The 27,737-nt window shown below is 43.2% G+C and overlaps 1 protein-coding gene across 1 annotated transcript; it reads right to left on the reverse strand.

Annotated features, from left to right (window-relative positions):
- Positions 1–560: 560 nt before the first annotated feature.
- Positions 561–27,737, reverse strand: ppp1r14c (protein phosphatase 1, regulatory (inhibitor) subunit 14C). Its single transcript, XM_072696707.1, has 4 exons — positions 27,366–27,737; positions 6,944–7,027; positions 6,254–6,286; positions 561–4,807 (listed from the first exon to the last, which is right to left on the reverse strand). Exons 1-4 carry the CDS (start codon positions 27,597–27,599, stop codon positions 4,733–4,735), a joined length of 426 nt encoding a protein of 141 aa, XP_072552808.1. The 5' UTR covers positions 27,600–27,737; the 3' UTR covers positions 561–4,732.

Here is a 27,737-nt window from a genome sequence, read left to right on the forward strand (position 1 = left end):
AGGTGGGTTCCAGGTGGGCATGGGCTGTCAGTTGGACCCAGTTGGGCTTTCCAAATGGGCTCCATTGTTTCAGCCCACCTTGATCTCACATGGGTCCCTATCTAGGCCCCATAAGCAGTGTACAACCCAGATAATATTGGTCCCCATCACTGACCCTGGTGAGAATTCATGTGTGGAACCAGAGGACAAGAACATCTGGTAGGGATGGTATTTATGGGATGTGAGATTGGGAGGCGGAAAGCCTTCGCAACCCTCCACCACCCGTCTCCACCCCTTTAACTCTGTTATCTCTCATTCCGGCCTCCACTTATCAGAGGAGGGCTGGTTTCCTACCACAAGCAGAAGCCACTTGAACTCCAGCCCTAACAAGGCTATGTGGGGTCTGTGTGGGCCGCCCAACTGGGAACCACGTATGGATTTTTTTGTTATTTAATTTTTTTTTTGTTATTTCAAAACACCATTATTGTCATGCGTGTTGATCAGTGGTCAAGTTCAAACAGCATAAAGTCCTGATCTTTTTTTTTCATTTATTTTATTTAAAACAACGCAAAGTACCACACACTACATAATAATAATAATAATAATAATAATAATAATGATTAAAAAAACACAAAAGAAAAACATCCATAACGCAGATATACAGTCAAAAATCCTTGTGCATGTTTCATAATAATATTAATAATAATAATAAAAAGTAATATTAATAAGGTATAAAAACAGACAAACTATCTCATAAGCAAATGTTGGGCTAAAAACGTTCCCTTCATCTTCATGCCATTAAAACACATGCAAAAGTAAAGATGTCATTCCCTAGATACTCAAATACACGTTTTCCATTTCTAATGTTTTTAAAATTTATTTAAAAAAATCTAAAAAGATCATCCTAAACCCTGAAAAACCCTGAAGAATTCTCTCGCACAGACGAGTTGGAGCGAACCTGAACACACATACATACGGACTAGACCTTTGAGACCCACCCCCACGGCTAACAGGCCCAGAGAGAGCGGAAAAGCCCTGGTTGGCTGAGCTGCTCTCTGCTTGTTCGTAGATTAAAGGGATAGTTCTGTGAAAAATCGAATTTGCACCATTTTCTCCTTTGCCCAGATGTAGACCATCGGCCAAGAAACATTTGGCGTCCGAGGTTTGCTTCTTGAGCTGCTTGCTTTGGAACTACATGGCTAATAGTGCTAGCACCTAATGGGAGGTTATACAGGGGCACAGGACGCAGGAGGTGGGAAGGCTGAGGGGTGCATCTGAGGATAGTGGTAAGACCTACTACACATGCTTGCTTTAGAGAGGAGTTTGTAGTAGCATTTTACAATTTAGCCGTGAACTTGCTAACTGCTGGCTGCTTTGGGGGCAAGACGCTAAAACACAAGCAAGTAAAAGTCCTGTATGCAGAATTGTGGCTTGTTCTGAACCCACAGTGGAGCGGCATAATAATGCCCCAACGCCATTACATACACCAACCAGCCATGACACTGAAACCAATGAAGGCTTAATATAAAATTGTGTAGGCCCCACTAGTACCCCCCCTAAACAGAGCTGACCTCCATAAGAGCTCTGAAGGTGCCCTGCGGTGTCTGGCACCGTTAGCCGTTAGCAGCAGATTCTTTAAAGCCTGTAAATCGCGAGATGGTGCCTCTGTCTTACAACCCTCTTGCCGGCTCACCAGTTGTGCTTTCTTGCACCACTTTGAGTAAGTACAGATCACTACATACCAGGAAAATCCAACAAGACCTGGCTGATGTTCTTGGTTCAGTGGTTTAGTGGTTCAGATCCTTCAAAAGATCAACTTCAAGACCGAACTGTTCACTTGCTGCCTAATATGAAGACCCCCCCACTGTGGCACATGCCTTTATAACCAGAAAATCAATGTCATAGACCTAATCTTATGGCTAATCAGTGTACAGCTCTCAGTACATACCAGCCAGTCTGACTGATCAGCTGTGTAAAGTTGGTCTGGAAGGAGAAAGAGGAAAGTGCTCAAGATATGCACCCATTGTTGCCATCAGTGGTCCTACATTCGGGGCAGGGGATTCTCTCGGTTTTCTTTTCACCAAACTATTCCTTTAACATCTCTCTTTTAGATGGCCTGAAGCCCAAACCCACCAGATCACTGCACCGAAGAATTAAACAGGGATAGAACAATAACAGCACCATAGTTTTCTCCTGGTTTCCTCGTTATTACGCGATTTGTAGAACACCTCGACACGGAGTCGGATCCATGAGTATGAAAACTGTGAGGCGAAGACTAGGGTTAGCATTGGCATTTCAAAAGGGTCCCTACTTTTACACAAGGTTACTTAGCTCTTGATATCAAGTCCACCGTGTGGTACTCTTTGGCAGCCTCCGTGCACATCTGAAGGAGAAGAAGCGGGGGGTGGGGATTTTTGGGGGGATGGGGGTGGTATAGTCTAGATATAAATTCTACCATTAAAACATCCACATTCTTCTACACAGTCATTAGGTTCCACTCAGATATACCGTACAGCACTTGTACGTATCAGATATTGCCATAACAGTCTTCAGTTATCTTCCAAACACTTAGAATATTCTTCAAGCTTCACGCTTTAACAGTACCTCAAGCACGGCCCAGTCTTCTCTTTTTTTTAAGCTACAGAACAGTGATGCTGTGATTGCGTTGATCTCCAACCACAGATTAAGAGGAACATGGGGACCTACTGATATGTTCGCTGGTTAGTGAAATGAAACATGACCCACAATTCAGGAGGACAAGTCAAAACTCTTGAAATGAACAGCTGACACCGGTGCTTTGTTAAAGACTAGGGGAGGAGCTTGTTCTTTCATGCTAACTGATTACTAGTAATTAGGCCTGTCAGGCCCTGTCCACATGTATACGGATACTTTTTGTCGGTATTTTGGCTTCCTGTCCACATAAAACCAGCATTTTTGGTCACAAAAAAAAGAGATTTTTGAAAAAAATGCTCTTATATAAAATGATATATTTATTTTTTTCATTTTTCAAGGGCCCCCCGGGTGGCTCAGCGTACTAAGGCGTTGTCACTATGATCATTAGCCTTGCTCTCTCCACAGTGGGTAGTTGGCGCTCTCCCCTTTCATCGCTTTGTTGTGATGCTGGGCATTACTGGCTTCTGCAGGTGCCGGGGGGACGGGGTATACGTATGGGTTCGGTAACTGGCAGCCCAAATTGGGGAGAAAATGTGTAAAAATTGAAATAAATAAATAAATAAATAAAACAATGTTGTTTGGACGGGAAAAACGGATTATGATTATGCGTTAGAAAAACGCTGACGTCACAACGTACGCTCGTTTCTGGCCGAATTTTAAATACCTCCTTACTTCCTATATAGTGAAATCCATTACGTCTACTCACAGATAGCTCCAGGTTTCAAATTTCCACATGTGAATAAATGTAAATACTGTTCTATTACAGATATAGAATTTTCTAATTAGGTTTAGAATCTGTAAATATCTATATAGGGAGTAGGAGTAGTGTGTCATTTGGGATTTATGCTGTGTTCCATTCCCCCCCTGAAAGTCGGATGTCGGTGCTGGGAATGACACGTCACGCTGGTTTGACGATCCTTCACCAGCGTTCACTGGCAAATCTGACCATATATGGCCCACTTTAGCATTATCCCAGGTTAGCATAGTTAGCAATACCAGTGGATAACAATGCATTATGTGGTATTTTGCACATCCAAATATACATACAGTAAACTGTCTTTGATTTTGAACTAGGGATTGGTGAGGTTCTCCTGACTCAGGGTAGGAAATCAGATTTGTGGGGGCGTTCCAGTTTAAATTTCCTTTCTGGATCTCGGAAATTCGACATCCGAGTTCCAGTGGAGTATATTTTGTATATTTTTAGGGAAATTTTTTTAGGGATTTTTTTGGGGGGGGAAATTCGTGTTAAAAAAAGAAAGAAAAAAAATATATATATTCGGATATCTGTGGACAGGCCTCAGAAGATCCTAACCTTGTCCTTCAGCAGACAAACGGCTGATCTCACATCAGATGCCAATGGCTAACATTAATCACGGAAACATGAAACATAATAAAATGAATGAAAATAACTCCACCATTGAGAAACGCAATGAAAGTGCAGAATACAGACCAAAAAAATGTTGCATTCAACGGAAATTGAGACATCGAGACATTGTAAATAATGTTATATAAATAATTCTATAGGCTTTTAAACCTTTTTTGAGGTTGTGTTGGGCTATGCTAAGTGGATGCTAGGACTGTCGGTGTAACTGAGGTTTAGATGTGGACTGTATGGGTCCTGCATGACCAGCTGCGTTATGGGATTTGTAGTCCAGACAAGTGCATGTTGAGTAGCACATTTGTGGAGGGGCAGAAATGAGTCTGGCCTGACGACATGAGCTTTCGAAAGCAGAGGGATGCACTCCAACATATTAAGCTGAGGTTGAAGTGAAAGATCGTGGGACTTGTAGTTCTTTGAGGCTGTATTGGGCTATGCTAAGTGAATGCTAGGATGGTTGGTGTAACTGAGGTCGAGATGTGGGCTGCATGGGTCCTGGCTGACCAGCTGCATTTTGGGATTTGTAGTCCAGACATGAGTAGCATGTTGATGGAGGAAGGAATTGGAGAGGCTGAGTCTGAGGCCAGACGACGCGAGCTTTCGAAAGCAGAGGGATGCACTGTGTTGAGGCGGAGTGAACTATTGTGGGACTTGTAGTCCTTGACTCGGGGAAGGGATTGTCGTTGGCATTTCGAGAGCACTTTAAAGGCTTTTCTTCTGCGGAGCGTTGAGTTTCCTCATTCCTCTTATCCTCCCGAGGAGTTCCTGCACGAAGGTCTGAAACAGAGGGAGAAAGATGAAGACACTGTCATCACCGGTTCCTCTACTCATCATTCATTTTCCATGATTTGAACAGTGGCCTAATTCAAACAAGTGTTTGTCCTTGAGGCTTCATTAGCTACCTACTTTTACCATCCTGCTCGCTCTGCTCCAGTGTGTGTAAATGTGTGTGTGCATGTAAATCCCATAGCTGTGGGTCACAAAACAGTCTGCCACAAGGTCACTGGTCTGGTTTTGACAGTGGTGACTCATTTGTGTGCATTCAACACACACACACACACACACATGCAAACAAGCAAGCACACTGCCTGACATTGTGTACTGTAGATGTACAGTAATAAAGGTTCTCCAGCTGTTGTCTTTAAGATTAACCATACCCAGTTTATTATTTACTACCCTCATGTTACACATAGCTATTCAAGTCTTTCTGGCCTTCATCTGAATATTTGGATGCTCAGTGATAACAGCCCTGAAGGACGGTTTACTGCAGGTTTAACACATTCATGGGATGATTCACCTTTGGCAAACCACAGTAAGACACTAATATTTAGATGTGAGGGATCAATTAATAAATAAATAGGTTAATAAAGGACTAATGTTGATGTGGTTCAATGTGCTCAACACTGCAGGTTGATATGCCTACAAAAATAATGATAATGAGCATATAGCACATCCTCAGAGCACAGCATCAGGTTTCACACACAAGACAAAACAGATTCAGGTCTCAAACCGTCAAGCTAAAGCCAGGCATTTGCGGTTTTAGCCTGATTTGGTCTTGGCTGACTGAATTTTTAGGATCAGTTAGAATTTTAGCTCGATTAGCTGCACAAATAAGCTGTGAGCAAGCAGTCGCACGACCGGATGAATTTTTGACATAAAAACTCTTCTCACAGTCTGAGCAATCTCGTGATCCGAATTCTCGATGTCACGACCTGTTTTCCTGAAACTGCACATTGTAGGTTGCGTTGCTTACAGAAAGTTACATACCAATACTGAAAATTTCATTTGCCAGCTGACAAAATCTGTCTGTGATGCCCTGAGGTCCTGAGGCTTGCACAGGTTATATTAAAGCTTTAGCAGTTCTTGCAAGATAGCAGGTTATGTATAGGTATTCAAGTCTGTACAGTACTGGAACAGGCAGTGGGTTAGACTGCTTCGGTGCAATTGGCCTGATGTTTAATGTTCATTGTATGTGGATGGATCCATTAGACAGACGTGTGTTTTACGGTCAGTAGCCCCCATTGGATTGCCCTGGGCCAGTATGTGTGTGTGTGTTTGCTATACTGAGACTGCACAACTGCTATTTCTCATCCCTGTTAGACCCAGAAAGATGCACAAACATTAACCATTGATGTAAGCACTCAACTCAAAAACATGCACTGAGGCTTAAGACACATCTAATCAGAGGATCAGTGTGTACATGCTGTATATAGAGGGACTTACATCAGTGGGCTTATAGCAGTCTGTGAGGGATTCCTGGAAAGACAAGGAAAGAGAGAAAATCAAAGCAATCAGCATCTTTAGATAAACATGTTGATCAGCTGGGCCTTAAACCCAAAGCTTATCTAGATTTAAACCCCACATTTTTAGAAGAGGCCATTTTGCTTACTGACTGACTGGTGAGTGAGTGACAGACTGACAAATGGACTTTGTTGAAATGCAAAAGGGCAGGAACTGCCTCGTTTGCCTAGAAAAGACGTTCTCGTACTGACAGTCTGAGAACTACATTTTGCCACAAAGCTAACAAGTATGTGCTGGAGATGTAATCTTAGGCAAGCTGAGATATTAACGTGTGTGCCAACTGTGTGTGCTGAAAAAAAAACCCAAAATGACTGAATATTGATATGGTTTAATATGGAAAAAATTTGTGTAATAAGATTTTGGCCATAATCGCCACAGCAATAATTTTAGCCAATTTTTCACTGACAATAACAAATGGCTAAAGGAGATTACACAGAAACAATTACAAGAAAATTATGAAAATCAATCAATTACGTTAACGTGATTACATGAAAATGCTAAATTACATTAAAGACTAACTTACATGGATATTATAACACAAGGAGGGAAAGTCAATACTTACTGTTCTGTGTGAATATAAATGCACACACACACACACACACACACACTTACTTGTAGTTTTACAGCTCTTTCATCTTCACTGTTGACCTCCAGAAGATCATCAATGTCTATTTCCACCTCAGGCATCTCCTCATCCTGAAACAGAAAAGAGGTGGCACAGGAATAATGTTAGCAATTCAATTAATGAATTAATGAATTAATTAACTCTGTAAAAATTGTTTATGCACTATGTGTCCAAAAGCCAAAAGTTTGTGGACATCCATTCTAATGCATGCCTTCAGCACATGCACACAGACACACTTTTTTGTAGTTCCTGTTGAGAAGTACAGTCAATACAGTAGGACTCTCTGGATACACATAAACAGATACACATAAACATATTGGCTCCATGCCTAATGCCAGGTTTGGACTAGAGGAGTATAAAGCCCCCCCCCCCAGCATTGAGCTGTGGAGCAGCGGAACTGTGTTCTCTGGAATGATGGTAGGTGCTCTATTCAGTACTTTTGGGTTGAGCTGGGGAGTTGAGGGTGATGAGGTGGGGTGGTGATCATCCAACATCCTGACTTAACTAACTGAATGCCATCAAATCCTTACAGCAATGCTCCAAAAAGTAAAAAGCCATATATACAGTATATTGACCCTTTATACGTCACAATGATGCAAATGCAAACCCAACACCCAACCAACCACATGGGGTACCATAGTAACCTAAAACGTTGCGGGAGTGTATTACTTGGCAACACGCTAGCAACCATCTGGGATAGCATAGCAACCAGAACATTTGTAACTTGTTTCATTATTGAGATGGATTTACTGACAGAGAGAGAGATGCAGGGGGTCTGAGATAGAGAGAGAGGCGCAAAGGGGCGGGGGAGAGATAGAGATAGATATATAGAGTGAGAGAGAGAGAGAGAGAGAGAGAGAGAGAATGAATCATTTAATTGCCATAAAATTAAATACTACAGTGGTGAATTGTGGTGATTCATCTGCATTGAGTTTGGACTGCTACTGATGGATTATTTATTATACAGATAATCCACAGATCATAAATAATGCTCGCTCCAAGGGGGAAGACTGGCAGGACTGTCCTCCCTAAACCCCCATCCCTCACTCTCACTCACTTTGAGATTCCTCAATGCACCGAATCGTTTTCTGAAGAATCGCGATCGAACTGAATCATTGGGAGGTCCGAGACGTACACTCATCCTAAACCACCCTCACTGCCCCTCCTCTGGAAGTGAGACCTGGCAGAATGTGGCGGAGTGGTGAGAACTGAGAGGCGTGGTACAGAGGGCTGAAAACACTTCATCACCAAAGCCTCAAACATTGTGGATGCTGAGGACCCACCAGGCTCCGCTGAATCTGAAAGCTCATTAATCGTGACAGTGTGCCATGGGGTGACTAAAAAACACACACACATACACACAATACAGGGTGAGATGGGGAGCTATTAATATACAATATTGCCCTCGCTACATCCGATGTGAGGTGGGGAGAAAAGGGGGGAAGGGCTGTTTTTCCATTTAGCAATCTGTTCGGAATGAAAGATTGGCAAAAGGGTGTGAGAGCGAGAGAGAAAAACATACAGAGAGGTGTTGGGCTGAGTGATGGGAGGAGAAAAAGCCCAACAGGCCACGTACATGACCAGTCTGCTTGGGCACGCCTAGCCTTTTAATGGGGCAGCAGTGCGGTTTCTTGATAAACCACAGCATGTAACCCAATTATAACACAACAGAGAGACCTAGTATTGATTTCACACTATAATAATACAGGGCACAACCTCCTTTTGCTCTCTGAACAGCCTCAATTCCTTATGCTATGGATTCCACAATTCCACAATTGAGCTGCAGATTTCTCAGAAAAACCTTAATGCTCTAAATCTCCAAATCTTCCACATGTCAAAGGTCTGGTGACTGGGAATTCCACTGCATGGATTCATGCTGTTGGAGTCAAACTCTGACCCCATCATGTGTGTAATGATCTGAGATTCATCGGACCAGACATAGGTGAGCCTATGCTGAACCACTGCAGCCTCAGCTTTCTGTTCCTGGCTGACAGAAGTGGAACCCCACATGGTCTTCTGCTGCTGTAGCTGGAGACGTTGTGCATTCTGAAATGCTTACCTTCAGGGTGTTGGAGTTTCCATAGCCTTCCCCACACCATTACACCACCTCCACTAGCCTGGACACTTGAGACAAAGCTGGCCGGGCCCATGAATTCAGCCGAATCAGTGTCGGCAGCCTCGGGGCATTTAAGGGTTTGCCGGGCCTTCTACTGAAGATTTCTTTATGTAAATCGTGCTGATCTCCAGTATATTCTGCTGTGCTGGTGCTGAGAGCAGCGCTCAGATTTACCTAGCCTGCTTCACTCACACACACTGTGCAGGCTCTGTACGGGTGAAAAAGGGTCACTCAGCAGGACAGCAGTGAATTGCAGTGAATGGAGAACAGCTAGACATGGTCCACACACATACACACACACACACAGAACTGACCTTAACCTAGCTTTACCCTCCACACTCTAGCTCAGAGTGAAACAACCCTTTACTTGAGTTACAGGCATGTGTGTGTGTGTGTGTGTGTGTTGAGACATGTGGCAGCAGTGGATGTTTGCCAGCTGGATGCACAGCTGAATTCTGCCTTGCCTGTCTAATTTCATTTGTGTCCTCATGTCACTGTGTGTATGTGTGTGTGTGTGTGTGTAAACCTTAACACATTAGTTCATTCACATCAGCAAAGCAGGGCAACCATTCAAAAAAAGCTGACAGCAGTTCCTCCTTGATGTTAAAAACGGTCAGCTTTGAGCATTAGGACATTACTAGAACTACAGACAAGCGCTTAAGTGTGTACGTATGTGTATGTGTGTGTGTGTGTGTGTGTATGTGTGTATAGTCTGTAATGGGATGCAGAATAGTTACAAGCAGTATTTGATCATTTTATCTGGTCTAATATTGTTATTACACACAATGGGTTGCAGCTGATATTCAGACAGACTGACGACCGGCCACAAGGGGGCCCTCAACCTGCATAGAAGTATAACGGGCTGGCCTTTAGACTGTTCATACACAACATATAAGTACATATACATATAAGTAGCTGCTTATCTACAGGGGCACAACCCTAAAGGGATAAACAGTTGGCAATGGCTGCTGTACAACTTCACTGCAATTATTACCACAGAGATAAAGTGGTGATTTTAGATGATGTGCCAAACATCACGGGCTAAAGTTAGCTTAACACTTAATTCTTGAGTACGGTTAGCTAGCTGAAAAGACTGCAGCTAGTTGGTTGGGTTAGCTTTTAGCCTAGCACACACTCACCACACCTCCTTTTTGTCTAGTGTTAGCTTTTAGCCTTTTTAGCAGCTCCTCTGGCTTCAGGACAGTGCAATTCGATCCCGCGGCTTGCTTGCTCTGATCGTTCCTTTTCCTTCTCCAATCGGCCTAGCATTAGCGATTAGCCTTTTTAGCCTTGTTTCAAAGCTTCAGAAGGCTTTCACTAGTTGGTTATGCCCAATTTCCTTCGCATTTAAAAGACAGCAGTGGTTGAGTCTCAATATTCTATTATGCCAAGATAAATACAGGTCCTTGCACCAAGAAGAAAAAAAAGACACAGATGGTTGCGGCATCATCAGGGCTTATTTATGGTCTGTTTACATATGAAAAAAATAAACACATCCGCTTCAAACGATGTATCCGTCAAGCATGCTTTCGTTGGCATGGGTGTTTAGCAATACGTCCACTAGAGGGCAGTTCAGAGTCAAACGTTTCTGATGTCAACAAACATGGCAACGGTGGAGGAGTTCATGACATCATGAGTACTTTCTATCAAAATGTATGCAAGTAAGTAAGCGATGCTGATGTAAGAAGGCTCCACCTGTACCCATCTATAACATATATGACAGCGCTTAGACAGTTGCACCACTCCAGAGCACTGGTTCCCTCTGATTGTTGCTGTTGTTATTATTAAATGGGTGCATCTCTACTCAGTGATCAAGTGGATTTGATCTCAGGCAGACTTAGATGATTTTCCAATGTGATTGAACCCCCCTAACCCCCCCCCCCCCCACACACACACACACACACCCCTCCGTCCAATGCGCAAACTCACGTTCATCCTCTGGTTTGGTGGAGGAGTCTCTTTAATAAGCATGTCCTGTGCTTTTAATGCAGAGAGAGGAAAAATAATGAGGAAGTGGGTCAGAGTGATTAGTGCCGGTCTGCAGGGCTGAGCATGTATGTGTGTGTGTGTTTGTGTGTGAAGACGCATGAGTGTGTGGCAAAGAAGCTCAACAGCTCGACTGTGAAGACAGAGAGGAGAAAAAGAAGATGGTGCAGTTTCTCCACCATCTGTGTGTTCATTACACTCGCCGTCGTTTGGCGGGACTGTTTGGCTCTTCAGAAATGTGCATTTGAGCTAAAAGATTAAAGCAACCAATCGGGCTGCCATGCCTGATCTCTGATACCTGCTCCAAAAGCTGCACCTTCAAGGCCACGAGGACAAAGAATAAGCCTTCTAGAGGAAAGAGCTATGGTCAAATTGTCAGAGACAAAGATCTCCAGAGGTCCCGGGTTGTTTTGCAGCCAGCAGAACTGGTATATAGCTCAGAGTGGATGGACTAATGAAGAATGAGGAGGACTATCTCAGAATTCTATAGCTTACTACGGCCAGGAGGATGCCAGTTCAAATCCAGAGGCATGCTGCTTTGCCATCAGTGGCCGGAGTCTGAGAGAGCACAATTGGCTGCGCTCTCTCCTGGGGTGGGTAGATGGAGCTCTCTCTCCCCTTAACACTTTTAAGAGATGTTGGGTGGAACCGCTGTCTGTTGGCTGGTGTAGTGGAGCTGGGGACCCAAACACTTTCCTCTGTATGTGTCAGCTGCCTGGCAATGCCGTTTCATGGCAACGTGTTAAGTCCTTAACCTCCAGTGTTGGAGCATTGCTAGTGCTAGGGGGAGCTACAAACGGCTGGGTTAATTGGCAGCACCAAATTTGAAAGACAAAGGGAAACTTTGATTAAAAATAATAAATAACTACATTTTAAATGGTTAAATGGTTAAATAGTTTAAACCAGTATGCAATCCCACAAGACAATAACTCTGAATACACATCAGAAGGGGTTGTAGAATGGACAGAGCAAGCCAACATTAAGCTACTGAAATGGCCTTCCCAAAGTCCTGACCACAAACACGGGTACTGTGCTTAATCCTTTAACACAGCAGGGCTAATTACACACTAAGGTGCATTACACAGTAAGTACAGGCAGTTCTGTACAAACTGGTGGGGCTATTCTCTGGTAACAGACGTTTGTAATAAAACTTTCGGCTCGCTGGAGGTCCAAATTTGTTTTTAGGGGTTAGAATGTCAGGTCCACACCATAAGATATTTGAAGCATTATTTATCTCTAATGTCTAATTTCCTCATTTTAGAACTTTCCTCTCCAGGGGCCCTGGTGGGAGTTGGGTCCTAGAGGAAATTCTCAAACCTTCATCCAGAATTCTGTCAGAAGCTTGCAAAAGGATCTGGTCAAGCTGTTTTGACACAATGTCAATTCCAAATATGTAAAATTCTACATTATGTCTACTTACAGACTTACATATGAAGGTTTGAGGGTGTGTGTGAAACACTGTAGCGCTTGTGATAAACACTCCTAAGCATTAGGTGTGTGTTTTAAAGGGTCATGTGTTTATATGGTTATTTTTAGGTGAAGTATGCAATCACCTCTTTGTCTCGCTCTCTCTCACACGCACACTCAGGTGTTGACACTCTGATTAAACAGCTGTCTAAACACAACACAGATGCACACACAAAAAACAGACCATCCATCACACACACACACACACACACACACACACACACACACACATTGTTCACAAAAATTCAAATATAAAATGCTCCAGTGTTAAAACATTACTCGCGAGTTTAGACCATGCCATTAGCAAGCAGGGTGGGAATCTCAGGGTTTGGGCTGGAGGTGGCTTCTGCTTTGTGGTAGAAGGCCAGACCCTCCTCTGATAAGTGGAGGTGGGACTGAGAGATATAGCAGAGTTAAAGGGACGTGACGGGGTGGTAGCCGGTTGCGAAGAGTTTGCAATGAACACGTGGAAAAAAGGTAGAGATGGAATTTATAGGATGTTAGATTGGGAGGAGGAGGGGCGTTAGGTATGTCCCTCCTCCCAAACGGATCAGACTGGTCAACTGATCAAACAAGCAGACCATCAATCATCATCAACATCAACATTATCATCATCATCACCTGCTGCTGTGTTTCTCTGGCCAGGTCAGAATTACCCAGACTACAGCCAGCAGGTAGGGTTTACACTTCAGCTAGATATTTGTTCATTCTGCACAAACACACACACACACACACGGTGGGACACACTCCAGTATAAACCAGTAGATGAAGGAAGAACGTCAGAAAGAAATGAGAGACAGAAAGACTGACTGACAGAGAGACAGACAAAGAGAAAGGCATCTTTGAAGACAGGCTAGCCAGACGATAACCAGTACCTGCCCAAACAAAACAATCAACTGCTCCAACACACACTTGACCCACCTAATCAGTCACAGAGCCAGATTACATAAGATAAGATAAGATAAGATAAGGACACTCAGTTACAAAAATTTAGATAAATAAATAATTTACACTATATACACACAATATAGATAAGAATTAAAAAAGCAATAAACAATATTATTTACAGTAAAAGACTCTTAATTGCACATGGGGGTGGGATATTGCACATAGTATTCCCTGAACATGAACATGTGTGTGTAGTTAAGTGTGTGTGTATGTGGTTAAGTGTGTGTGTATGTGGTCCGCTGGGAGCAGTGCTGGTTGTGCAGTCTGACGGCAGCAGGAAGGAAGGACCTGCGATACCGCTCCTTCACACACTTGGGGTGAAGCAGCCTGTCGCTAAAGGAGCTGCCCAGTGCTGCCAGAGTCTCATGCATGGGGTGGGAGCTGTTCTCCAGCATGGATGCCAGCTTGGTTGTCATCCTCCTGTCTCCCACCACCTGCACTGGGTCTAAGAAGCACCCCAGGACAGAGCCGGCCCTCTTTATGAGTTTGTCCAGTCTCTTCTTATCTGCCGTCGAGATGCTACTGCCCCAGCAGACCACTCCATAAAAGATGGCAGATGCCACCACTGTGTCGAAGAACGTCCTCAGGAGCGCTCCCTGCACTCCAAAGGACCTCAATCTCCATCTACATCCATCATGATAAGCCGATACACAGCAGGCCAAGCTAAAGCAATGCTTCATTGACTAAACCAAAAGAACCAGCACACGCCGCATCCACATCTCACACACTCTGCAGGCTTGCCCTTAATGTTAGTCTTTTAAAGGTGTCCTAAAATGTCTAACTGTATTTATCTTGGGAAATAAGCAGCCTGGCCAGCTCAAGCTCTTGACCAGTATAGGGTGTGTTTTGCTTGAGTCGACAGGAACACTAATCAGCCTGGCCAAACTAAATGACCAGCATTACCACCATGTCCTCACTTGTCATCCAGCATGACCAGCATCAAAGGCAACATACATTATGCTGGTCAAAAGCATATAGTATGTTTTTGCCTGGATGACCAACTTTTCAACCACCTTGACCATCAAACACCAGCTTAGACCATCCAAAACCATCCAATCTTTGAGCTGGATTTTTCAGCAGGGACGGCATAGTTCAGTTCCCTACCTGGACCTCACAAACTGTGAACCTCAAACACTGCTGTCTCTTCAATAAAAAAAAGGAAATCTGGTCAAACCAAAACAGAGCTGGACAACAGGCCTAGTTTAGGCCCAGTTCTAAAACGAGACCTGCTGGATGTTTACATATACATTTACATTTACGGCATTTAGCAGACTCTTATCCAGAGCGACTTACAAAGTGCTTTGCTATTTACCCAAGAAATGCCTCAGCTAGTTGGATGCATGTTTTGGAGATGTTCTGACCCAGCCAGCTAGCCATCACAGTTTGGTTCCTGTCAAAGGGTCTCAGATTCGTATTTTTGCCTGAACTGTCCTGCTTCCAACTTCAACTTTTCCATCAACTTCAAAAACTGACTGTTCACTTGCTGCAGAGAGATTTAGCATGAAATAGAGTTAAAGGGACGTGACGGGGTGGTAGCGGGTTGTGAAGGCTTTCGAGTACATGTCGGGCGGACAGTGGTGAAACTCGTTTACCCGACTTGGTCACATTCATATGGTTTGAGTGGGAAGTGGGAACAAACATGGAGAATGTCCAGCTTTTTTCGTAGATTTATTTCGTATATTTCTTTCGTAGATGTTTTCGTAGATATTAAAAGTTAACATACAAATGATATTGTACATTATTGTTGATGACTGTTCGGCCATGTTAGAAATAAAAATGTTGGTCCCCAACTTTTACTTCTGAGGGTGTTCATGTGATGCATCCGTCTGGGAAACTTGTTTTTACGAAATAACCGTCACCACCTGAAAGCAGCAATAATTCTTGGTAAATTATATGGCCCAGCCTGGTTTCTCTGGTTTTAAGCTTTCCAGCTCCATACTGATGGCAAGTGAAGGCAAAGTCAGTGGGTTGCAAAATGCAAAATCTGTGATGGCGTAAAGGAGAGCTTTGGTGAAGACTTTTTTAAGGGGGGTTAAAAGCATGCGGAGAAAAGAAAGGAACTCACGCTGTATTATTACACTGCATTATCAGAGCGTTTCAGCCAGAAATCTGGCCTGCCTTTCAAGAGAGGAGGAGGAGGAGGCATCAAATGGCTCTATTGATTTCACTGAGATTGCACAGATAACATTTCCATTAAACTACAGTACCAGAACTCCACCTCCGTTCACCCTTCAAACGAGCAAAAGGTGCCGGAGCTCTGCTTCAGTGCACTCCAGGCCAGATTAACCCCTTCCTATTACACCTGCCGTCTATAGGCTATGTCCACAAACGGCAATCTTCTGTCAGGGCTTATTGCTGTTTAATTCGAATGAATTGATGTAGGTTCAGCTCAGACTAGGTGTTGCTTCAGAAATAAGCTCTGGCTCATTGTGCAGTCAGTTGGCGTTCTGTCTGCCTGGACAAAGCCGAGCGCTCTGTCGGAGCAGACAGGTCAGTTTATTGAAGGTTTGTATCAGAATAACAAGCAGGCTTTAATCCTGCTGAGAGAGCTAACAGAGCTTAGAGCATCTAGCCAGACACAGAGCCGAGGGCAATGTACACATCACACACAAGCGCACATACATACACACACAGACGATCGGTGTGAAGAAAGACACACACACACACACACACTGATGTACACATAGGTACACACCCGTTAAGAGGGTTGGTATATGATATGAACTCTATGGAATGAATAAAGGAGCGTTATCCCGACAATGTGACACTTTCAACAACCTCCTTTCACATAATACTTACATACACACACCCCACACACACACCCACACACCCCTCCATCCCCTCAGACAAATAAAGCCAATGCATGTATACACATGAAACAGTAGGTAATGTACAGTAAGTAAAGACGCTGTCATAACGAAAACCTCCATAGTCCACCAATCAGCCATGATATTAAAACCACCTGCCTAATACTGTGTAGTTCGACCATGTGTCATTAAAACAGTTCTGACCATTGCAGGCACTGACCCACGTAAAGGCGTTCTGTGATATCTGGCACCAAGACGTTAGCAGTAGGTCCTTTAAGCCTCCATGGATTGCATCAATAACCCTGTCGCCGGTTCACTGGTTGTCCTTTCTTGAACTGCTTTTGGTAGGTACTGACCACTGCATACCAGAAACACACCACAAGACCTGTCTGATGTTTCGTAGATGTTCTGACCCCCCAGCCGTCCAGCCATCACAATTTAGCTCTAGTCGGAGCGGCTCAGATCCTTATGCTTGCCTGATTTATGAGTCACTGTACCCAGATAATCAGTGTTATTCGCATTAGCAGTCAGTGGTTTTAATGTTATGGCTGATCTGTGCACATATACATATATTCAGTATTATAATAAGCTACTGAACGGACAGTAGATTTATATGACAGCGATGGTATGTAATATACAGCAACCTTCCCTCATACCTCCACACATACACACACACACACATTCTAACACAGCACAGTGAAATGTAATCCCCCATGACCTCAGACAGACAGACACCCCCTCCAGGCAAAACCTCAAAGAACGATCGATACACACACACACACACACTCAGAAAGAAAGAGAGAGGGAGGGAGGGAGAGAGGGAGGTTTACAGACAGATTCACTCTGCTCCATTTGCCTGGTGTGTGTGTGTGTGTATGTGTATGTGTGTGTCTGTGTGTGTCTATTTTCGTTGTATATACAACAATATCTGCTGCTGCCGCCATCTCTGTCAAATGACCTTTGAATGACAAGGCACACACACGCACACACACACACACACACACACACACACATCTCTAGGATATAAACCACTGTTTCAGTGGGCCTTTAAGCTCTCCTTAGGATGCCAATGACAAAACTAGGGCATGCTGTATGCTGCTCTCCCTTCAGGAAACACACACACACACACACACACACACACATGGACACACACACACACACAAAATCTGCATGCTTGCGAACTGCTGTACTGTGTCCCCAAAAATAGACTGAATCGTCAGTGCACTGAGAGCCTGCGCAGCGATCTCAGCGTTTTCAGATGACCTCCATTGACTCAGAGAGTCAGTTAGACTGAGGAAAAGCCACAGAGAGAGAGAGAGAGAGAGAGAGAGAGAGAGAGACACTCAGACATAATAATGAGGTGCATGCAGAAATGCATTTTCCGTTTAATACTGCTGTGTTGACCATGATGCCCCCCATCCAACCCCCCCAGCAAGACCCGTTGGTCTGGAGTCATAGACCATTAACCTATTGGCTAAAGGTGCCCATGTGGCTACCTAGGTTGCCTTTTGATGACATAGCTTAAGCTAGGTAGCTTAAATTAGCAGCTAGCAAAGTGGTAGCCATTGCTAGAGCATTCAGGCTAAGCACTTTTCTGATGACCTTCTGGCCAAAGAACAACTGGGATAAATGTTAGCTAAACAGGCAGACAAAATGTGAGTGTGACATGACGTGACCTCCAGCTTGACCTTAGTTGAAATGAGGTCTACTTTTTTTTACGTAGCTTTTCTGCAGATTCCCATAGCAAATAAATCAAGGATTATGCAACTATTTAGCAAAATGAGATTGGTGACAGTCTCAGTCTCCCGACAGCATCTCCCGTTCTAAACTAAACTGATACCAAACGTGCCGTGGCTGATCGGCTGCATCTAAGGAAGGCAAGGTTGCTGTGACAGACATTCGGTTGGAAAACGTAGGAGTTTCCCTTTAATAGGACTGATCCAGTGTGCTCCCATTCACCTTATTAAAATTTCAACAGCTGTTCTCTCCAATTTCCACAAATTTAATCCCTCTTTTGTCCTTCGACCACATTTTCTCACTCTATCTCTTTATACCTACCTCTCTCGACCCCTCTCAACCCTCTCTCTCTCTGCACATTCAGGTGAGTCTGCTGATGCAGCAGAGAGAATGAAGGCGGAAATACATACATCACTGTCCAGCAAACGATTACACAATGTCTGAACACACACACACACACATACAGTCTTGTTCAGAAGTGTGTGTGCGCATCAACACACGTATCATGCGACAGAAATAGACACATTTCCCAGAAGACTTAGCATGTCCTCTGAGCTCTCCTTTCTTCTGCAGCTTCATTTTCCAATGGATTCCCTGGGAATTCTCTCCTCTCCAACCCGCTGCACACAGCCTTACTAAGCTCTATCCTTTTGCTGTCCTCTCCATGTTGGCCTTGCCGTCCAGCTCGGCTATCAAAAGGTCAAAAGGTCACCCAGCCTCCTTTCTCAGTGGCAGGCAGAGGAACAGGGGTCACTGGACTGATGTCAAATAGAGCAAGCTCTGCCGACCTCTCTGTGTCTGAATGAGTCAGAAATCGGTACTGGGACCCACGCAGCGCTGCACTTCTACAAATAATGTATTCGGCATAAATTAGAAGTCTACTCTAGCTTCGATTTCGTAGCGAAGGTGAGTAGAAGTGCATAATTATTGGTTTAACCCACATATTTAAAAATTACATAAGGTGATCATTTTCCCCTTATCCCCAATAATCAGCAACTGGCACTATGGTTAGCAACATGCTATGCTTTACTACTGACCAATGCATATAACTCTATAAATGCCATGTAGTCAGATTTGCAACCAGACCAGAGTTGGAGCCCAGACTAGTCTACCCGTTTGGTAGAACCGTCCCCTTCTCTCAGACCAAGCATGTCTCAGACCGCCTTCACTGAGCCCAGAGAGCAGAGTTTCCCCCTGGATTTCCCAGTTCCCACATTTTTCAGCAGTAAAAGTCCAGTTCATGCAAGTTCAACTGCAAACAGAATGGGTCACCATGCAGGTCCAGCAGACAATCTGTTCCAGCCAAGGCTGTCAATCACTTCATTCCTAAGTGCAGCTCCGCCTTCTTCCGATATAGCAAAGTAAGTGGGGTAAATAAAAAATGGGCCAGTATTAGCCCAGGGGGGCCAGGGAAACTAAGTGAATTTGGAGACACTGGAGATGGAAAGACAGTTTATAGGTCAAAAGGAGATGGAGAATAAGCACATCATACTGAAACCAGCCAGAAGAGGCGTTAGACCTACGGTGGCTTCACTGTTGAGAGATGTTGTGCTGTCAGCGTTTTCTACAGTCATTGCTCTACATCATTTGCCTTATGTATGACACACTACTTGCCAACTGAAACCTCCACAGCTGAGAGCTTTACAACCAGCCATAAAATATCACACACAACATCTGCAACTCATGGTTTGACACCAGAAATCTGCCAGGAAGCTTATTTAACAGCAACAGCCTTAAAATAACTAACTGTTTTCGCAACATTTACCACAAACCTCGTTAACATAGCATTTCTATTATATCTATTAAAAATGGTTTCAAAGGAATTAACATGTTAATAAAGTTAACATTAAATAGAGGCTACTACGCAGGAACCAACACCTTTTCCTTGTTAATGTGGCTAATGATGAATGGAAGCTGCTAGCCAGGAGCTAACACCGTTTCCTCAAAAATGTGGTTCACAGTGAATAGACGTTAGTAGTCAGGAACTAACATCATATTTTCCTTGATAACGTGGCTCTTGATGAAAGGAAGCTAGTAGCCTCAAACTAGCCCATTTCCTTGATAACGTGGCCCACAATAAATGAAAGCTAGTAGCCTCAAACTAGCCTCATTTCCTTGATAACGTGGCCCACAATAAATGAAAGCTAGTAGCCTCAAACTAGCCTCATTTCCTTGATAACGTGGCCCACAATAAATGAAAGCTAGTAGCCTCAAACTAGCCTCATTTCCTTGATAACGTGGCCCACAATAAATGAAAGCTAGTAGCCACAAACTAGCCTCATTTCCTTGATAATGTGGCCCACAATGAATGGAAGCTAGTAGCCACAAACTAGCCTCATTTCCTTGATAACGTGGCCCACAATAAATGAAAGCTAGTAGCCAGAAACTAGCCTCATTTCCTTGATAATGTGGCCCACAATAAATGAAAGCTAGTAGCCACAAACTAGCCTCATTTCCTTGATAACGTGGCCCACAATAAATGAAAGCTAGTAGCCTCAAACTAGCCTCATTTCCTTGATAACGTGGCCCACAAGAAATGAAAGCTAGTAGCCTCAAACTAGCCTCATTTCCTTGATAACGTGGCCCACAAGAAATGAAAGCTAGTAGCCTCAAACTAGCCCATTTCCTTGATAACGTGGCCCACAATAAATGAAAGCTAGTAGCCACAAACTAGCCTCATTTCCTTGATAATGTGGCCCACAATGAATGGAAGCTAGTAGCCTCAAACTAGTCCATTTCCTTGATAACGTGGCCCACAATAAATGAAAGCTAGTAGCCACAAACTAGCCTCATTTCCTTGATAACGTGGCCCACAATAAATGAAAGCTAGTAGCCTCAAACTAGCCCATTTCCTTGATAACGTGGCCCACAATAAATGAAAGCTAGTAGCCACAAACTAGCCTCATTTCCTTGATAATGTGGCCCACAATGAATGGAAGCTAGTAGCCACAAACTAGCCTCATTTCCTTGATAATGTGGCCCACAATAAATGAAAGCTAGTAGCCTCAAACTAGCCTCATTTCCTTGATAACGTGGCCCACAATAAATGAAAGCTAGTAGCCTCAAACTAGCCTCATTTCCTTGATAACGTGGCCCACAATAAATGAAAGCTAGTAGCCTCAAACTAGCCTCATTTCCTTGATAACGTGGCCCACAATAAATGAAAGCTAGTAGCCTCAAACTAGCCTCATTTCCTTGATAACGTGGCCCACAATAAATGAAAGCTAGTAGCCTCAAACTAGCCCATTTCCTTGATAACGTGGCCCACAATAAATGAAAGCTAGTAGCCACAAACTAGCCTCATTTCCTTGATAATGTGGCCCACAATGAATGGAAGCTAGTAGCCACAAACTAGCCTCATTTCCTTGATAACGTGACCCACAATAAATGAAAGCTAGTAGCCTCAAACTAGCCCATTTCCTTGATAACGTGGCCCACAATAAATGAAAGCTAGTAGCCACAAACTAGCCTCATTTCCTTGATAACGTGGCCCACAATAAATGAAAGCTAGTAGCCTCAAACTAGCCTCATTTCCTTGATAACGTGGCCCACAAGAAATGAAAGCTAGTAGCCTCAAACTAGCCTCATTTCCTTGATAACGTGGCCCACAATAAATGAAAGCTAGTAGCCTCAAACTAGCCCATTTCCTTGATAACGTGGCCCACAATAAATGAAAGCTAGTAGCCACAAACTAGCCTCATTTCCTTGATAATGTGGCCCACAATGAATGGAAGCTAGTAGCCACAAACTAGCCTCATTTCCTTGATAACGTGGCCCACAATAAATGAAAGCTAGTAGCCTCAAACTAGCCCATTTCCTTGATAACGTGGCCCACAATAAATGAAAGCTAGTAGCCACAAACTAGCCTCATTTCCTTGATAACGTGGCCCACAATAAATGAAAGCTAGTAGCCTCAAACTAGCCTCATTTCCTTGATAACGTGGCCCACAATAAATGAAAGCTAGTAGCCACAAACTAGCCTCATTTCCTTGATAACGTGGCCCACAATAAATGAAAGCTAGTAGCCACAAACTAACATTATATCCCTGATAATGTGGCCCACAATAAATGAAAGCTAGTAGCCTCAAACTAGCCTCATTTCCTTGATAACGTGGCCCACAATAAATGAAAGCTAGTAGCCTCAAACTAGCCTCATTTCCTTGATAACGTGGCCCACAATAAATGAAAGCTAGTAGCCACAAACTAGCCTCATTTCCTTGATAATGTGGCCCACAATGAATGGAAGCTAGTAGCCACAAACTAGCCTCATTTCCTTGATAATGTGGCCCACAATAAATGAAAGCTAGTAGCCTCAAACTAGCCTCATTTCCTTGATAACGTGGCCCACAATAAATGAAAGCTAGTAGCCTCAAACTAGCCTCATTTCCTTGATAACGTGGCCCACAATAAATGAAAGCTAGTAGCCTCAAACTAACATTATATCCCTGATAATGTGGCTAACCACATGCAATCTAGCAGGCAGGAACTAGCTGTATCTCTTTGCTGTGTATCGCAATAAATGAAAGATGGTAGCCAGGAGCTAACACCTTTTCCTTGTTATTGTGGCTCATGATGAATGGACGCTAGTAGGCAGGAGCGAACACTGTTTCCTTGATAATGTGACTCATGATTAATGGAAGCAGGTAGCCGGAAACCATTTACCATTATTTCCATTGCATATGTGGCTCACAATGAATAGACGCTAGTAGCCACAAACTAGCATTATTACCCTGTAGATGTGGCTACCAGTCTAGCTTCATTATCTTTGCTAAGTGGGATTGGCCAAGTACGTGTCGTTGACACGCTGGTGTGACTTTACTGTGGTATTTCTTCTCAGTTGTGGTTAACAGCTGCTAATCTCAGCCGTAACCCATTGCTATGATGTGTGACATCCTGTTTTAATGTGCTGTGTGGTCTCAAAAGCACCTGAGCATACAGTCACTGTGGGGGGCTGACAGGCCTCTTTTTATAAAGAACTCATATGCAGGCCTATTTTAAAGTACGAGGGGTCAGAAAACCTCCCTAAGACAGACGGAAAGGACACAATAACATAACATAACAACAACCAGAGCTGAAATAACCTCCAGTGAGAGATCAGTGTACTTAAATTACCTTTTTAGGCTATTTTTAGGGATTAAAGGATGTGACTGAATCTAATGCTAAAATAAACATAAATTAATAAGCAGCTTATGATAGAGGGTTATACTGAGGCCTGATGACCCAAACTCACCCCAGCCCATTCAAAACACCACTGGCTACTTTTTAAAGGCACTGTGATAAGACTGGTGGAGTGTTGCCACTAGGGCTGGGTGTTATTGCCTTAAATCAGGGGGACGTGAAAACAGCCGGTTTGGGGGGTCCCAGCTTATGTTCTGCATTTTTTGTTGCATAATAGTATGATGGCATGTAAGAAACGTGGACCCTAGGACGATTTTTTAATGTTATAGCGCTACAAAATGAACCGTCATGCCACCAGGCACTAGTGTTCTTGATAATGTGGCTCACAATCAATAGAAACTAGTAGCCAGGACTATGTCTTTACTAGCATTGTTTACCTTAAGTCAGGATAAATCAATTAATGTAAAGAATACTAAATAAGGTCAGTTTAAGGTTTATCTTAAAACAGGGGGATGTGAAAACAGCCCGGGGGTCTTTCAGGAGCAATTGTGTGATAGCCTACTGTTCCAAGCGTTCCAGTTTTTTGTGATGCGTCTAAATTACACAGCACTAAATTTCGTTCTGCACTTTTTTGGTGCATAACGGTATTACGGTGTGTAAGAAACGCGGACCGTAGGCCCAAGTTTAAACGGTACACTGAAAGAACCGTCATACTGCCCAGAACTAGTTATAACTATACTGGAATATACTGGAGTTCTTTATAATTACTATTATATAGACTATAAACTTTCATTTTATTCATGATTAATGTAGAATCCTATGTAAATGCTGTGGGAGAACGATATTTACAATGTCTACAACTGATATGCATTGATATATCCATATTTCTGACAGCACTATACTGCTGTAACGACTCCCTAAGGATTTCCCTATTACTGTAGCATACTGCTATGCATACAATTCACCCTTAACCTTAATTTATGGGGAATTGCACAGATTTTAACGTAGCATAACGTCAGCATAATTAAACAGTTGTAAATAAAAAGTCATTCAGAGTGGTTTACGAATGAAATGTACCATTTTAGAAAACCTTATTAGGTGATAATTGTTCACAGTGGTGGTAAATGGAATCAGGTGGCCCTAAATGTAATGTGTATTGTCTGTAATAGCTACATCACAGATACTATATGAAATGGTTATGGATACGCTGCCTGATGCCTTGAGACATCGTTTAGGCCTGAAACCTGTTTTAAAGTACGTTCACAGTGGATGGGGCACATGCAGGGCGTTGTAAGGCAAAATAGTCCCCAAATAAAACCTATTTTTTTCGGATTAGCCACTACCATTACCTCATCAGAAGACACGTGTAGGTCCACTAGTGGCTTGGGATATTAAATAAAATGGCTAGATTTGTGTTCCATTCACCTCCACTGTAGTCATGCAGGCATTTTCCTCTTGGTTTCCATCAGTGTTGATACTGTAATGCTGTCCAACAACCTGGGGACATTTGGTGCCAACAAAGAGCTACACACACACACACACACACGTGAATACACACGCACAAACTGCCCGTCAAGCTCACGGACGATCGCGTGCGTGAAATCAGACGGGTGCCGCGAGCGCGTCTGCTGAGGTGCCTTGCAGAAAGGGGGTCAGTGCGCTGTGCTCTGATTGGCTGCGAGAAAGCAAGCTGGAAAAATCAGCATCTTGCAACACCCCCCTGCCACCCCCACCACCACCACCACACACCAACATCATCGTCATTACTAGCACACACACACACACACACACACACACACACACACATCATTTAAAGAGCAGCCCTGTTTGTTAGCTTTTAGCTATTTCACTATTATTAAGCTGAACTACAGCATTTAAAGGAGCCATATCCTATATTTCCCACCTAGGACCAGTTATGCCATCTGTGTGGCTTTTTAAGCACCTAAAACAACCTTAATTCATTTGATGTGACCATTTCCTGACCTCTCTTTATCCCTCCGAATTATGCGTGTATGTAAATTAGCACCGTTCTGATTGGTTTCTGCAGCCCACTTGTCACATTTGGACTAAGTGGTATGATTTGAACCCAATACCATTTTTTACACACTACATCACACATCACTTTCCATTGCATAGAAATGTCCCCGATTTCCAATATATGTAAATGAGCTTTGTTCTGATTGGCTGGCTAGTATTATGGTTGGCTTAAAAGACAAAAGTATCAGCTAGAACACTGTTGTGCTATTGTCCTAAACGACTGTCCCTTTAATTACATGTCTATTCTACTAAAATGTAGCCTGATGTCTGACATATGTAAATGAGCTCTGTTCTGATTGGCTGGCCAGTATAATGCCTCGTTTAAAAGACAGTATCGACTGGAACACTGTTATGCTATGATTTTAATGTGCTAAATGACTGTCCCTTTAATGACATGTCTATTTTACTAAAATGTAGCCTGATGTCTGATACATGTAAATGAGCTCTGTTCTGATTGGCTGGCCAGAATTGTTCCTTATTCTAAAGGCAGTCTCGGCTGGAACACTTCTTGGAAACTATGTGTGCAGACTACATCACAACATCATGGTAGAAGCGCTTTAATGAACTATATTTCCTATCCAATACATTTGTACTTGACTTCCGACATATGTAAACGAGCTCTGTTCTGATTGGCTGGCCCGCACTGCATCTTATTCATTATGTAATCTTGGCTAAAACATTTCTTATACCCTAATGTAAATGGCCATAGCAAAACTGCAGGTAGAATAGATGGATATATGTAAATGTGACATTTTTTTGTGACATCACAAAACTAATACATTCAAATCAGCCTAGGTTTTTTTATCATTTTTTTTTAATACGGAATAAGTGGTATGTTTTGAATCCTAACCGATATTTGCACACTACATAAACAAGTCTTAGTAGCCTAGTACAATTGTATAGTACAGCTACCCCAGGACAACCTAGCATGCATTGATGTTAGGAACCAATTTCAGCAGGGAAAGAGCTTCGATGTTCTAAAAAAAAAAAAGTCTTATATTAAGGCCTGTGTATTTCTCTGCCTAAAAAAGTGCACCGAACCACAGTAGCTGGAGTGACGGAGCCCTGCGTAAACGCGCCGCAGAATGGACCAAACAAAATGTAGGTCATCCCCGGCTCTGTCTGACAACAACCGAAAACACACTTGTGCTGCTGACACGTACAAGGGAAGACCCCTAAATGTCTTTAGCAATGGCTAATGCTAAAGCCGTTGAATTTATTATGAATACCATACTGGATACTGTGGGAACCTGGTTTTTAAAATATTTAGAGCTGACCTGCATTGATATACCAACATTTCTAACAGCACTACACTGCTGTAACGAGTCCCTAAGGATTTCCCATTTACTGTAGCAACATCCTGCTATGCATACACTTAATTCACCCTTACCCTTTAAAGGGGAAGTCCACTTATTTATTAGAATGGTCAAAAATCCTATTTTACATGTTTACATATCTTATTATTTGTAAATAAATGGATGTAAACAAACACCGGCTGAAGAATCGGTGTATTTATGTAAATGTGACTGTTTTTTTGTGACATCACAAAAACACAACTTATTCAAAACAACTGTTTTTTGCATCTTAAGTTTTTAGATATGAACTAAGTGACCCCTAAACAATCTTTACACACTGTATCACGAAAAACTTGAGCGAGGCCTGCATGGGAATTCCATGGTAGGAGCCCTTTAATGACCTATCTGTCCAATAGAAATGTGGCTACCTGATGTCCTCTCTTTGACAGGCTTGTATTTAGGCTAAATGAGGAATCCAGCTGTTTCAAATATACACCAAATTTCATTTTTGCAATAGTTACATCACAGACAGTTATTAAATATGAAATGGTTATAATTACACTGCCTGATGGCTTGAGGCATTGTTTTATGACAGTTTAGAGAAGGTTTCAGCCTTAAATGTGTTCAAATTACCCTCATGATGGAGGGGTACATGCAGCTGTTTTAAGGCAAAACAGCCCCCCCCCCCCCCCAAAATAAAATAAATAAAAAATATATATTATATATTCACTGGTGGTTTGGGATAGTAAACACAATGGCTAATATTTGAGTTGCAGACATTGTGCCACCACTGTAGTCCTCTTCCACACACAAGAGTAGACCCCCTAAATGTCTTTGTGTAAGCTGCAGAGAGTGTGTGTGTGTGTGTGTGTGTGTGTGTGTGTGTGTGGTCCCTCACCTCACAGTCGTAAAGCTCGCTGAGCTGCTCGATGATCCACTCCTCCAGGATGAGCCTCTTGCGCAGCTCCTTGCGGTCGTACTTCACCGTCACTTTGCCCTGCTTCTTCTGCACCGGGTCGTCCCGCGGCATGTGGCCGTTGGCAGCGCACCCTACTCCGGGCGCCGCCTGGAAGAAGACCCGGCCTGCGGAGGGCGGGAGTGGAGCGGAGGTCTCGGTGCTGGTGGCGGACATTGGAGAATTACAAAAACACTTCTGAGAGAGAGAGAGAGAGAGAGAGAGAGAGAGAGAGAGAGAGAGAGAGAGAGAGAGAGAGAGACAGTGTGTGCTCGGGCGCGCTTCTGAAGGACAACACTGAGATGCCGAGCGAGC

This window comes from Salminus brasiliensis, chromosome 14 (genome assembly GCF_030463535.1).
Source record: "Salminus brasiliensis chromosome 14, fSalBra1.hap2, whole genome shotgun sequence".
NCBI classification, from domain to species: domain Eukaryota; kingdom Metazoa; phylum Chordata; class Actinopteri; order Characiformes; family Bryconidae; genus Salminus; species Salminus brasiliensis.